The 15,187-nt window shown below is 43.1% G+C and overlaps 1 protein-coding gene across 1 annotated transcript in view; it reads right to left on the bottom strand.

Annotated features, from left to right (window-relative positions):
* Positions 1–4,930: 4,930 nt before the first annotated feature.
* Positions 4,931–15,187, bottom strand: part of GLG1 (golgi glycoprotein 1) — a 74,647-nt gene continuing 64,390 nt past the window's right edge. Inside the window, exons 21-26 of the mRNA XM_016196518.2 lie at positions 14,801–14,943; positions 14,285–14,386; positions 13,252–13,359; positions 11,794–11,914; positions 11,097–11,203; positions 4,931–8,377 (exon numbers count right to left, since the gene is read on the bottom strand). Of these exons, the coding sequence (XP_016052004.1) occupies positions 8,210–8,377; positions 11,097–11,203; positions 11,794–11,914; positions 13,252–13,359; positions 14,285–14,386; positions 14,801–14,943 (749 nt within the window). The 3' untranslated portion in view covers positions 4,931–8,209. The remainder of the gene's footprint in view (positions 8,378–11,096; positions 11,204–11,793; positions 11,915–13,251; positions 13,360–14,284; positions 14,387–14,800; positions 14,944–15,187) is intronic.

The following is a 15,187-nucleotide window of genomic DNA, read 5'->3' as shown; positions in this document are numbered from 1 at the left end:
CTTCACTTTGCCTCCCCCAACTTTTTTGTTCTTATAGAGATTTTAAGTCAATATATATTTTAAAGACATTTCTATTTCTTTGTACAGATAATATTTATTTATACTTAACCACTACCCTTTCTAGCGCTCTTCATGTATTCCTTCATGAATTTCTGTATTTTCAACTAGGATCATTTCTCCTTATCTGGATTTTCCTTTAAGATTCCTTTTTACAAGTTTGATGGTGACAAATTCTATCAACTCTTCTTATTTGAGAACATCTTTATTTTAAAGGCTATTTTCGTTAGGTAAAAAGTTCTATGTTGGCAGGTTTTTTCACAATAGAACTTTAAATGTCTTTTCATTGTCTCCTTGCTTCCGTCATTTCTGATGAGAAATCAATCATCAGTCTTAGTTTAACACAGTACAATGATCAAAATCAGGAAATGAACAATAAAATATTTAATCTACAAATTTTATTTAAATTTCACCAATTCTCCCACCAATATTCTTTAGAGCAAAATTTAAAAAAATTTCTGGTCCAAGATCCAATCCATGATCACACACTGCATTTAGTTATCATGTCTCTTTAAGTATTCTTTCATTTGGAATAGTTCCATAATTTTTATTTTCCATGATGGAGTGGAGGCCAGTTATTTTATAGAGCGTCTCTCAGTTTGGGTTTGTCTGGTGTTTCCTCATGATTAGATTCAGGCTACGCATTTTTGAAAGGATTACCACAAGAGGGATGTTGTGTTCTCAATGCATTCTAGCAACAGGCACATAATATCTATTTGTCCCATTCCATATGGTTAAGCTGTGTCAGCCAGGTTTCTCCATGGTAAATTACTATTTTTTCTTCTCTCTGTAGTTAAGTAATTTAGGGGGAGGTATTTTGAGAAATTATATGAGTATCCTGTTCTACACACATGTACACACACACACACAATAAAACCCCAAAACATTCACCCAGAAGTTTTATCACCTACTGATTGCTTCTCACCTGAGCAATTACTACTATGGTGGTTGTCAAATGGTTCCTAGGGCTTACCCCTTTAGGGCTTTCAAAGGAAATCCTGGTTTATTCACTGGAATGTTTCCTTTTGAGAGGTCTTGAACTCTGCCCTTTATCTTCTTGGCACTGATTCTGCAAAATTCTGGCTGCTTTACAAAGAAGTTTGGGCTTAGCTTTTTAGGTTCCCATCTTGTAAAATTTCAGACTTCAGTAAAGGTATGAAAACAGCCTATTTTTAAGGTCCTTGAAGCCTTTAATTTTGTCACTCCAGGGTGCAACACTATAAAAACACTGCTAATTTCTCTTGTCCCACCTGAAGACTTCTGCCTGGGGAATCCTGGATCCTCAGCCTCTTGCCAGAACTGGCAAATGCAAATGGCTGCAGACTGTCAACTTGCCTCGCCATGGTTCTCCCCTCTCCACAATCTTAACTTCCCTGGTTACTGCTGCTTCTGCAACTCTCTTAAACCACAAAAATCACCTGTTTCACCAGCTTTTCTAGTTGTTCTCACTGGGAGCAATATTCGACTGCAAACTACTCCATCCTACCCAGAAGCGGAAATCCCAATTTTCCTTTTTGGGAACTGCAGAGTATTGTATGATATGGGTGTTTCACTTTAAAACTTAACCTCTGCTCTATTTATAGTTATTTAGTTTCTCATTACTATAAAGATTATTATAATTATATCCTTGTAGGCATACCAATATATATGAGTTCAATCATTTTTATAGGATAAGTGAAAATAGAATTGCTAGAAAACCAGTAACAGTTTTCATAGGTATTGACAAATGGTTCTCTAGAAAGACCTCACACTAGTTTGGGCTGAGAGTAAATGCCTCATAAATGACCATGGAGTAGAATAGTCACTATCCTCTCTGCCTCTCCAGGTGCCTCCAGCCTCAGCCTTCTGTGATGAGTGGACAAGGTAACTCGCACATCTGGGGTGTGCAGTGCAGGGCAGCCCTGCCAGGGCCCATGTCTTGTCTTGGTACCAGCAGCTGATAAGTCAGGTTTCTGCCAAGTCAGCACGAAGGGCCTCCCCCAACCTGGCAGACATAGACCCGGCCCAGAATGCCACATACCTTACTGTGGGCAATGCCAGCTCTGCTGATGAGGGCACCTACTACTGTGCCATGTGTTTTTCAGGCCAGTTTATCTTTGGGGAAGGTACCCATCTGCTCTATCAGGGTGAGTCTGAGGGTGTAGGACAGCAATGGAGCAGGTGGCAGTGGGCTTAGGAAAAAAAGGGTAGATGGTGGAGCCCCCTTGTAGGAAGCTTTGGTTAGTAGTGATGAGGGAAGAAGAGAAGGAAGGCTCAGAAGAGTGGACTGCTGGGCAGGGCAGAAGTTCAAGCATCTTTTATCAGAAAAATCAAACACAGATGATTTGGGGTGGGGCGATTGATTCTGAGACTGCTGACGCTTCAGCTGGACAGCATGTTCTCTATCACCGCTGAGCATTCCCTGGAGTGGCCAAGTATAGCTGGGCTGGTGAGCCATTTTTCCCTTGTGAGGTACCGGGGTAGAGAGCTTGAACCCTGTACCTCATTGCCTACACTTACACCAAGCAGGCAGCTCCTCTAGGATACTCAAGAGCACCTGGTACTAGACTGTTCCCATTCAGGGCTGATGGCTGCCCACAGCTTCCTACATGCAGGACTATCTGTAGTTGGGACTCAAAAGGCCTTTCCTCTACTCTTTGCCTTCTCCCAGCCTCCACTCTATACCCAGGCCCACCACCTCCTACGTTATAGCTGCCGAAATGGATTTGAAGTTTCTAAGAAGAAACTGTGGGTCCCAGGTTACCCATTCCTTTCTCACCAAACATCCAATTACTGGAATCCTATTACGGACATTACGACTTCAAGAAATCTTTGCTACCTTGCAAATTCATTTATTATTTTTTAAACACCCAGATGCAAATTAGCTTTGCTGAGTGGAGGAGGTAGAAGAAAAGGCTCAGCAAGGGTGTCACAGCAGTCACTGACCCCAGGACTGGTCAGGGCACAGAAAGTAAATGTGGCCTACCTCTGTACCTCAACTGGAAGGCAGCCACTAGACCAGGCACCATCCATGTGTTGTATCTATAAGAGGTTCCAGGTAGGTGCTCTCCCCAGGAAGGAGCCTCAGGACATGGCCTAAACACAGCAGTAGAATGAATAATTCTAGATACATCAGTCTGAGTCAGAAAAACCCAGATCTGATTTCCCTCTCTCTTCTAAAAGTCCTGTGGTCCTATTCTGCTTGACTTAATTAACCAAGAATACTAAAAACCTAACAAGTTTTGTGAGCATCAGTGACAAGTTCACAGTTGGTGCTCACAGCTCCATCGACTTTTACTAGCAGAGCAGGTGGTTGGAGAGTCCTCCCAGTCACCACAGAGAAGGTTTAACAAGTAAAAACCTGCAAACTCTTTATTAAATTCTCCCATTTCATCTGTACAGAAAAAAATGCACATTATGTTCAGAATCTCAGTCACATCTCAAAATTACACAGCATGAACATGTAAAAACAAGGAACTGCAGGGATTTTATACATAGAAAGGAAAATCATTTACAAAAGAGGCTTGTTAATTTTACTTTTCTTTCTTAAAAAAAAGTTAAAGGCCTAAGATCTCACACAGCATTTGCTGCACAGTCTGTTTTCCTGCTTGGACTGACATGGGAACACTGTGCTGGGAGAAGCCACTCCATCCAGTACACTGCAGTCTGACTGGGGGACCTGTTTAAACCACCCTACCATGTCTGACATAGGGCCTGCTAGGCTCTGGGTTCAGGTGTCAATTCTATGTTGGGTGAAGGCAAAAACAAAATATAGAGGCACTATCTGAATTTTCTCCTTGCCCAGGGAGATTTCTCCACTGCATGTATCCCAACATCCCTCCCTGCGCATTGCAGTGGATCTTGGGAAGGGTGAAGGAGAGAAAACCACTGTCAGGATCCTGTCACCACCAGCCCCAGCTGACTGTCACACCTTTGAGCTCAGATGCAAATAGTCCCTGGGTCTCCAGTGACCTCACTAGATAGGTTGGGGGAACTTGCCACTCTGAAGAGTCAGTCTGTCTGCTAATGACTTATCTGCTGTCTGAGGTCTGGCCAGGAAGGGGGATTCAGCTTCACACTTGATTGCCCTAACGTGATTCTCGATTGCCTGGTGGAGAGGAGGACTACGAGCAGTGGAGTTAGAGAGGTGGGCAACTGAAGACAACGAGAGAGAAGCAGGCCAGAACAACATCTGCTCTGGGCCTAGGCCTTTGGGAATCAAAGACCAATGTGGAGGTGAGGAGTGTCTCTAAAAGCCCAGGAAAACCCAGGACACTGGATTGCTGCATTTTATAGCACTGCTTTGGTGCTGTCCAAACAGTGAGAAATAAAAGGGATCTCTGAGGTTTTTAGAATTTATAAGCAGCTGAAATACAAGTAAACACATCAAAATGCACCTCATTTGAAAGCCATATTCTTCTTTTTGTTCTATGGCCAAAATTCAGGTTGAATGTGTCAGGCTGGGCGGGCTGGATTCCAAGGGTCTCAATTCTAGTTTCCTTCTCCACATGTGTTTACTTAGTATAAGTTATCTGTGAAGAGCATTTCTTTTTTTGTTGGAGGAGGGGAAGAAATAGGAAATGAAGGCCTTTTCTCAGAGAAACTTTGAGGTCAGCTAACAAAGGAGGTCCCATGAAGTAATCTACCCCTCCCTGATGAATCACAGTAGCGGGGATTTTGGGCTAGTAGTAGTACCACAGCCTGGGGGTGGGGAGGATGGGAGACATTTCCAAAAGTCACACTCGTATATACGAGTGGCTCTTCTCTTGGGAAGGTAGAGGAAGTCAGCATATAACTCCCTTTCCACTTTGATGAAATGTAAATGAATGCTACAGACCTCTCGACTGTTGGATTCTTCTATTATGTGGCCTCAGGAAATGGGAAGAGATGAACTCTAATAGTAATTTTCTGTCGTATCTTCTAGGAGAGCAGAATCTTTCTCTCTCCACCAGCAGAACTGCTCTCTGTCCCCCAGGACAGTAAGTGCAGGATGTGAGATCGCTGAAGGCCTGCAATGAATTCAAGTCAACGCCTGTTCACTAAATATTAGAATTCCCCTAGCTTCTAAGGACGCCCAGGTTCAGAACGAGCTGATTGGATCCACAGAACTGGGACTGGGAGTGTTGGCAGAGGGTCTCCAGGTAATGGGAGAACCTGAGCCTTTGCTAGGACTCCCATCTCGGGGCATCTTGCTAGCAGGCTTCTTTCGGGACAGCAGCAATAGCAGAGGAGGGCCAGGGATGCACTAAAGTGAAGTCTCACTCCAGGAGCCACCCTCTGTGGGAGACGCTCCAGTACAGGGAGCAGTCAGTCTTGTTCTTGACATTTTGTCCAGGTTTCTGATTTTGTCTTTATAGTGCCTCCAGCCAAGGAGACTGACCTCCTGGTGTCTCTGGAATGTCATAGAGCACAGTAAGTATGAGTTCCTGAGGCACTGGAGTGAGCTAATAAGGCCAGGGGAGTTACCTGGCTACTGTAATTTTCAGCAATTGCCAGGAGCCTTGGCCTTGGCAAAAACCCCACCTGCTCCTTATGTTACTGTTCATGGGCTAGATATCAGAAGAGATAAATGCCACAATCTGTCATCAGCTCCTCCTCAAGGGTCATGGTTTCTTCTTCTTGACTAGCTGATTCAATCATGACTGAACCATGAGGCTGGTAACCAGAGGTGCTCCAGAACCTGTTTTGTTATACCAAATGCAGTACAGAACAGATACAGTAGGCTGCAGGTGCAGACGGTGCTAGGCATACTGCTCATGACACTGCCTAGAGTCTCAAGAACCAGTCATATAAAACTATTCCAAGTAGGATGGGGAAATGCTTTCTTAAAATAAGCAATTGAAGATATAGGCAGAGTTATCCCTTCTATTTTTACCATTTCTAAAGGTGACAAAAGTTTCAAGAATCTAACTCCTCAAACTTCTAGATCTGTTGCACACAATGAATAAGATTGTCTCAGCTCAAAAAGAACAGAAATACTGAGACACATTAAATTATGGAGATGTTTTACATGTATTGGGAGGGAGACTGCACAGATGAGAATGGCACCAGCCCCCCAAATGGTGAACATTAATCCTATCCTGTAAACCATACCAGACATGTCTGCGGGAGGGGGCTGCATTTAGAGGACATCCCCACTTCTTGATCCTGAGCCTCAGCAGCCCAGGTGGGAACTCTTGAGGGCAAACTGTCTGGACCAGCTCAATTGAGTCCAACAGTGGTGGTGGTGGGGGGTACTGCTCAGACTCCAAGAGTTTCAAGTTTTATGAGACTGAAGAATCTTACAACAGTTGCTGAGAATCAGGAAGACCCTAGGAGCAGGACTGAGGGAACCAAGCAGCTCTGTGGCTCCCCTTGGCAACTTGTATTACCCTAGGCAGGGGGGATATACAGCTGGGTCCTGGGACCCACTGCCTCCAGGAAGGGTAGCAAGGAGAAATGAAAGAAAAAGAAGAAAACCACAGTATCAAATATATGTCAGTCAGAATAGACAAGGAGTAATTTGGATCAACTGATCCACAAACCGACCCACTTTGTACTGAACACATTTCAGGGAAGACAAATGTTGTGTAGGTCCGCGGAACACATGGACAGTGGCAAAGGAGGGGCAGGAGAGGAAGGGCGCCATGGTCTATGTAGACAGTTTTAGGCACATGATTTATAATACTTTGTGGACGTCTAACAGGTTAATAAAATATATATTATATAAATATATCTCCTACTGTACACACCACCCTCTTATGCAGCCACTGTGACTCCATGCCCGAAATTCAAACCAAGCTGTGCCAGGTAGAACCGATACCTGCACTCTCCCTCTGTACACTCCAAACCTGTCACCTCCACACTGGGAGGGTAAGGGAGGATGGCTAGGAATATTGCTTCCATTAAGCTCAGATTCTGAAAAGACTGATGAATCACCAAAGTACAACATTTAGCCAATGCCTAACACAGTGCGTATACACAGTAACGGAAAGAAAGAAAGAAAGAAAAAAAGCCTCCATCTTCTAATGTAATAACTTTCCACGCCCTCTCCATGTAGAGGCATAAAGGAGTGTCTGGGAAGTTGGCCTTGAGCCTGCAAAAAGGTCAGGTTGGACTGCCAGGCACACCCTGAGACCACGCTAAATCTTTATCAGCCATTGTTTCTGACCTGCACTGTTGCCTGAAAAATAAAGCAAAGTGAATGAAACCCTTGCTCCTCCTTCCTGCCCTGAGCCTCCTCCCTCGCACTGACTACTTCCTGGCAGGGCTTCTGGAGCCACTACTACCCCAGCAGAGTCAATCCCAACACAACTGAGTCCTGCACTAGCCTGGAGGAGGAAGATCACTGGGATTCTGCTGCCTGGGGACTCAGGGTGCAGCCTGTCAGTGCAGATCAGCATCACAGATTTTCAATCCTCTCCCCAGTCCATTTGCCTTTGGCCTCAGGAGACTCATGCTTTACTTCACTGAGGTGAGATCGTAGAAATACATATGGCCTTGGGGGTCTTGACAGCAGTGGCTGTTAGGGTGGAAACTGGAAGGCATCACTGTTTCAGCAGAAGAAAACAGGATCCAAGGTTGGCTGGTTAGTGGTTTCCCACCACTTGGTGAAGTTCATGGCCCTGACGTGGCCCAAAGGTGCTTTCGAGAAATGAGTAATACATCCTAGTTATGTAGCATATTGGGTGGTGTGTTTCCCCTCTAACGTCCTGTCTTCATTTTACACAGTCACACAGAAGAAATAACCCCACTGCCCAAATCAAGCTTGGAGGAGATGTGTTACTATATACATTTTTTTCTTTCTTTAAAAATTTCTTTCCTTTTTTTTTTTTTTTTTGGTTTTTTTTTAAAAAAAAGAAATCATTTGAGTTGCAGGTCAGGTGAGTTGGTTCTGGAAGTACTGATACTTCCACTGGTATGAGAGAGACTTGTCTACAGGCAAGTATACCTAAGTCTGCCAACAAAGGCGATAACCAAAGCGGCCAGCTGCTGATGCTGCACAAATGGTCGAAAGGAGAGGGACACCATGACACAGGTGGAGTCTGAGATGGGACAGTGGAGTGGATGCCTGCTGCTGCTCTACCACGGGTGTTGGTGCACCTCTGAGAAGAACGAGGTGAGCGGGTACGCTATACAGGAGGGCTGTACAAACGGTACTGGACAGGTAGTTCCTTTGGTGGTCAAGGTGGCTCTACCTGTCCTTGAGCTCTCGTGTCACTCGTTTGGTGATACGTCCACACATCAGGCCAATCAGGAACAATATACAGATGCTCCCACTGATCACAGAGAGAATGTAGTTCTTTGACGGGGATGTCATCACTTGCATGGCGAGGTCAGAGAAGCCATCCGCTGGGGCCACCTGGAATGACATGTAATAGCATCACCCACTGAAAGAGAACCGGGCTGGGGGTTGTGTTAGCTCTAACTTGCCCTACCACGATTCTTAGTTTAATTTACATTATTTCTTTTGAGGAGCAAGGGCAAGGGACAAGAGCTACAACTTTTTTTTTCTTTTTCTTATCATTATTATTTTTAAATCCTCACTCAAGGATATTTTTCCCATTGTTTTTCAGAGAGTGGAAGGGGGAGAGAGAGATAGAAACATAGATGTGAGGGAGATACACTGATTGGTTGCCTCCTGCTCTCATGCTGACTGGGGCTGGGGATTGAGCCTGCAACTGAGGTACGTGCCCTGAGCCGGAATCAAACCTGGGAAACTTTGTCCGCGGGCTGACGCTCTAACCACTGAGCCAAACAGGCTAGGGCTACAGCTCTTTTTTTCTGATGATAATATTGTAACTACCTACCGCACAAGATTACATGGACATGGAGAGTATCGTGCTAAGTGAAATAAGCCAGTCAGAGAAAGAGAAATCCCATATGATCTCACTTATGTGTGGAAACTAATGAAGAAAATAATTTAACAAACAAAACAGAAACAGAAGTACAGATACAGAGAACAGACTGACAGCTGTGAAAGGGAAGGGGGTTTGGAGAGATGGGTGAAAAAAGGTGAAGGGATTAAGCAAAAAACCAAATGTGTGTATACACACACACACACACAGACATGGACAACAGTGTGGTCATAGCAAGAGGCAAAGGGCGTTGGGGAGAGGTGGAGGTGGGCAAAGGGGGAATAAATGGGGATGGAAAGAGGCTTTACTTTGGGTGACAGGCGGACGATGCAGTGAGTAGATGATATTTTGTTGCGTTTTACACTTGAAACCTGTAGTTTTTGTGTACCAATGTCACCCCAATAAATTCAATTAAAAACATTTTTTTTTAAAAAAGAAAAACAAAAGGGACTGTTAAGATTAAAAAAAAAAAAAAAAAAAAAAGATTAGAGGGGGAGTCTCATCACAGCAATCACTACCACTAACAAAATAATACCCCTCACGCTGAGGACTGGGAAATATGCTGGGTCCTGGCAAAGGGTACAACATGTTTGCAATCCTGGCAAATAGATTTTATTATTCCCGTATTACAATGAAGATCTAGAGGCCCAACGAGTGGGAGGTGGTTTAGTGACTTGCAAAAGGTAACTGGTTCTTATGTATTCTGATTTATTTTATTCATCATGTTTTATGCCTTTTAAAAAAAGTGAAATTATGTTGCATGCTAATTCTATATCTTGACTTGTTTTCACTCCTTATTCTATCATAAGCATCCCCCACATCAAAAATAATGTGCAAACACAATGTACAGGAACGGAATATATTTCCCCATTTCCCCGACTGTGGACATTTACTATGTAACTAGTCTTCATGCTCAGTTGCCCTCACTGCTTTCTCAAATGTACCTCTCTAGTAGCGTGCTATGGCAGAATCAGAACCAAAAGGTTCCCCAGGTGCACACAAACCTGTTCTTTTGAGTCTCACCTTAGCCTGGGTACCTGAAAGGGGCTGGCCCTGAGATGTCTGGGCTGCTTCTACGTTCATCCCAGGTACACAAAATAGAGCAGGAGGCTTCAGATGAATGCGATTCAAGTACCAACACTTGTCAACACAAAACAAGCAGCGGTGTTACCCTGAAGCAATTCTTATCAGCTCAAAAGTGGCAACTGATGTGGAAAGAAGAGACTAATTTCATTCTCGCTGCCTCAACTAACCAAGGACATCAAAGCTGACTTCGTTCCCTTGGGAGAAGGGGTGAGGGGTGTGCGTGCTCTTTTGACAGCTACGGTGCCTTATTTCTAGGTACAAAGACTTTCTGTGGTCCTTCCCCCTTCCTCGTTACCCTTGACCTTTAAGCATATGGGTGACGGGAAGAACTGGCCAAGGAGGAGTCCTTGTGTTCTCTCTCTTGATCTAAGGAATGTCTATCCCAGCACAGGGAGATACAAAGAGCGTGGATCTAGAAACCTGAATTTTTCACCTTGGGCAAGTAATAATTTTTGAAGTCAGTTTCCTCCACCATAAAGTGGGAAAATAATCATTCCACTCACAGGGTTTCAAGGTTTAAATGAGGTAATATATCCACCAAAGCGATTTTAAAACTACGAAGCAATGTATGCATGAGGAGAACTGTTCTCATTCTTCTCACTGAGGCTGAATTTCTGTAGGAAGAATATGCCCCAGCCCAGGTCCGTCTGGGTACTGTACACTTTCACTAGTGTCTTGATGTCTCTCTCCTATTATTCTCCATGTTCCAGGTGAGCTGAGGGCCAGTCTCACATACATACTCTCCCATGCACTATGCAAAATTAGAAACACCAGCTATGCAACAGCAGTGGCCAGATAGCTTTCTTTTCCCATGGGCATGATGTCTAGTTTCTCTTTGCATAGCTGGCTTATGTCTCATCCTTCCTTGGGGTGACTCACTATTTAGTGGTGGACTGTGGGCCCCTGAGGGCAGAAAGTAATGGCCCTGGCAAAACCTTGCAGACACAGCCCAATACAAAGCAAGATGGTGGTTCCAGGCTCACAGACAGCCAAGGAGGCTTAAAGGTACGACAGATTTTTTCAAATATACCTACTGTCAGCCTCACAATAAGGACAAGAAAACCAGTGAAGTATCTTGAAGAAACTGGGAAACTGACAGAACAGATGGCCACTTTAGGAGATTCTCTTGGTGATTACCTTTGCTGCGTAACTCCACATTTCAATCCGATCATTAAGGCGTTTTTTGCACTCAGGTTGTAATCTCACCCGCTTATCCTCCAGGGCCTCCATGAGGCAGGACATTTCTGTGGAAGGAAAGGGATAAGAAGAATCTGAAATCATACAGAACCGAGAAATTTCAATAAGGTTGGGGAGAAGGCTACCTAACCACAAGAGACTTCAGATCTGTTGCATGAACAAAGTGATATCTATTCTGGGAAACCTGACCCAACATCTAACAGAGAATATTTCATCCCAGATAGACCGTCCAGACTATCTCCTAAAATCTCTCTTATTTTTACTGGGCACACATGGAACAGAAACACAATTTTATACCTTCCCAGGTTCTACCTCACATAGAACCTGTGTATTGAGCCTAATGTGGCCACTGGGGAAGCTGATAAAGCTGTTCTAGATTGAACAAGGTGTGAAAGAGGTCCATGATGATGGCTTAACTTATGCCTCCCTGATAACTCAACTTTCAGTTCAAGTTGCTGGATTATTCCAAAGTTCATTTTGCCACAAAGGCCTAGTTCAGGCATCAACCAGGCTCCCAGAGGATGTCTGTGGTTGAGCTGCAGCTACAGAACAGAGTAGCTGCAACTGATGTCTCAGGGGGAGTCTTTGTTCCTCCCAAGATAGTTCAGACAGAGTCAGAGTGAACATGGTGACTTACGACGCCCTCGGCCAGGGGTAATGGCTGCACAGTGGTGTTTAATGTCCAGGGCACAAGCTGTGTGAAGAACTGGGTCCACAAAGATGTCTGCTTTGCTTTCCTTCAGCATGTTTAACACCTCCTAGGAAGGGAAGAACATTGCAGAGATTGCTTTTATAGAAAAAAATGCATCAGATTTGTTGTCTGCAAATACTTCTGGTACAAACAAAAGTCAAGGCGGGAAGGTTGAAGATCAACAACAGCGCCTACTCTGAGACAGGTGGCAATGTGGTGCTGATGCAAAGAATGCAGATTTTCAGCATCCTATTTAACAAATACACTTGGGGACCTAGTGAATATAAAGCTGTTTGCTAAACAGTAGCTTGTAAGATCATATTTGGGATTTTGACATTCTGGTATGTCATATTATTAAACACTAAATGTTAGTATTCATATTGGTGTAATACAGTTATGTTGTTACTTTAAGAAGTCAGAAAATCAGAGTAATATGCTATATGAAAATTCCCAAAGAAAAGTAAATGTCTGCAAAATGCTTCCCTTTATCTCCATTATCCTCAAAAAGAAAAAAAAAAAAAATGACAGCATAATGCTACTGCAAGAATAAATCTTATTTGAGTTTAAAGAAGTTCTGAAGAGACATACAAACATAATAGAATTAAAATCAACTCTGAAGACCCTCTAATTATACATGAAATTACAGGAGGTAAAGACAGGCCAGAAATGGTTTCTTAAATAAAACTTAGTTTGCTCCCAAAAGAAAGACTGCAGTCCCCTGTAAAACAATAATAATAAAAATACCCCCCCAAATAAAACTCAAATATTGTTCAAAAAGTCCTCCTCGAAGTTAGATGGGACCATTTGATGACAATGGAAAATATCTAGATTTAGCTTTTAGTGAACTGAGATCATGAGAAATTGGAAACATTTCTAGCACATGAAAATATTTGCACACAATATTCACACTGACTCAACAATGACATCACTAACACATTTTCAAAAAAAGATAAAGTTTTTTTTAAAAAGATCAAATACATAATTTCATTTTCAATTTTGCAAGATAATGTATGCTTAGCAGTTACATTTTGATAAATCTGTTTGTATGTGATGTTTCTGAAATGAATTTTTAGTTTCATTGATTTTCATGAATGCGATACACTTACTGATACATTGGAATTGACATTTTACTTTGGTACTGCACTCAGAGTGCCCTTTAAAGAATGGTCTAGTCATGGAAATGAGACATATTCACAAATAATTAGTATATGTGAAAGTATATTTAAGTTATAGGCCATTAATGGTCAAAAATCAAATTAAAGTTTGGTAAAAGGGAACAGCATAGCATTCTGGGAAGGAAGGTTTAGATTTTATTACTAAGAAGTGCAGACTACAGCATTAAAAGGAAAAAGCGAAAGAGGAGAGAAAAGCAAGTGGGAGGAAGTGGTGATCGATGGTGGTTACCTTTTTACACATTTCTGTTTTGATTTTGAGCAGGTTAACTTTGAGGCACTCCTCTACTTGACCTGTCTGCTCCTGGGCTGCTGCTTCCTCGGCACACAGATTGGAGATCTGTTCAGGAGACACACAAAAAAACAAGGCCGCCCTAGTGTCACCAGAAACCTTGGTCTCTGAAACGTATAGATCTGGTGATCCTCCCATACATGTGCCTGGGGCTCTTCTCAAACAGATTCCCGGTGGATTTTACTCCCTTCCCTCCAGAACGAGACACCAAGGTCCATTTTCCTTTACAAGGACTGACACAGAGTCAAAAACCAGTCAATGCACATATCTTCATGCCATCAGCCTTGAGATTTGAGACAGACTGTCCCAGGTCTAGTCAAGGACTAGAATCACAGACTACTCCCTGATTCCACAGAAGGAAGGTTACTTAGCAAGTAAAATACTAAATTTAAGCAAATGCTTGACATTTACAGAGGTTCAGGGTTGACTCAGGCTCACAACTTGGAAATGCGCGCACACACACACGTCTTGAAACAGCTTGCAGCACGGATTAAAAACTTAATCTTCTTTGGACAGCTCTGAGTAGGCTTTTTCAAAGTATTTTTAACTATGATCCCCTAAAGTTCACCTACGCTGAACATGGTTTTTCACATGGCCTTTTCTGGCTAGGAAGTCAATTTCCAAGGACAGGAACTTCTTTAGAGCTATTATAGGAGCACTTTTATCTTTCTGACAAGTCTTGGGGTATTCTGGGTTGACTGTGAGAATTAGGAGAAGGGAAGAACAAACTATATGTACATAGATATAATAACAGAATGCTCTTATTTAATAGAGAAGTACAGAATCAGCACTGTACAGTGACAAGTCTAATTCAGTGTTACAGAGAACCAGGAACTCACACAATAGAAAGCCTAGAAGATGGGCCTTCAACTAACCCTGAAGTCAGGCTTAGGAAAAGAGAGTAAAGAACTTTTCTCCAATAAAACTTCTCTGACCAGCTCTGTTCACAACCAGTTTCATACCCAAATCCTACCTCATCTGAGCAGTGTAGCTGGAGCTGAGGATCGAGTCGGTAATCTAGAGCAGACTCCTGAATAATAATCCGGATCTGGTCTTCACAGTCTGAAGAGAGGCGCTACATGTGACAAAGGGAGATATGTCAGCCTCTTAGACAACTGCAGCTTTTTATTTGGCCCCTGACTTGGGGGAAGTATAAAAAAAAGGTATTGGGGCCCTAGCCGGTTTGGCTCAGTGGATAGAACATCGGCCTGCGGAGTGAAGAGTCCGGGTCCAATTTCAGCCAAGGGCACGTACCTTGGTTGCAGGCTGGATCCCTGGCTCCGGTCGGGAGGCAACCAATCAATGTGTCTCTCTCACATTGGTGTTCCTCTCTTTCTCTCTTCCCCTTCCACTCTCTCTGAAAAGCAATGGGAAAAAAAAAAGGTCTTGGGGAAGTAGGAGCGAGCTAAGGCTTCCAAAGAGAACCACTGCCAGGAATAGAGAAAGCTCCCTAAATATGCCTTTCTGTTGAGAGCCCAGGACCATTTACCTGGTCAGCATATCTCAGCTTCAGGCAAGAGATGACTTGACCTTCTAGCTCCGAATCCTCCTTAGCCTTAGTCAGGATACCATGACAGAATTTTGGAATGTCAGCTTTACAGGCTTTCCTTAACACAGGATTTAAGCGGTAATCTAGAGCAGAAAGTGGTAAGAACATTATAAAATATTCCAACTGGATTCACAAATTTTTAGAGATCCACATTCCAAAAAGGGGCATATTATATTAATGACCACAAATAAACCACTGATTTGCTTATTCAATAAATGTTTACTGAGCTCTCACTATATTGTTTTTAGTCAGAAATACAAATCAGGAATGCTTCTATTCTGCACCAACTCTTCAGGGTCTTAGACTGATCTTCCAAGTAGTCCTCAC

This window comes from Miniopterus natalensis, chromosome 18 (assembly GCF_054644295.1).
Source record: "Miniopterus natalensis isolate mMinNat1 chromosome 18, mMinNat1.hap1, whole genome shotgun sequence".
In the NCBI taxonomy this organism is placed as follows: domain Eukaryota; kingdom Metazoa; phylum Chordata; class Mammalia; order Chiroptera; family Miniopteridae; genus Miniopterus; species Miniopterus natalensis.
This window is presented reverse-complemented; position numbering and strand designations above follow the sequence as displayed.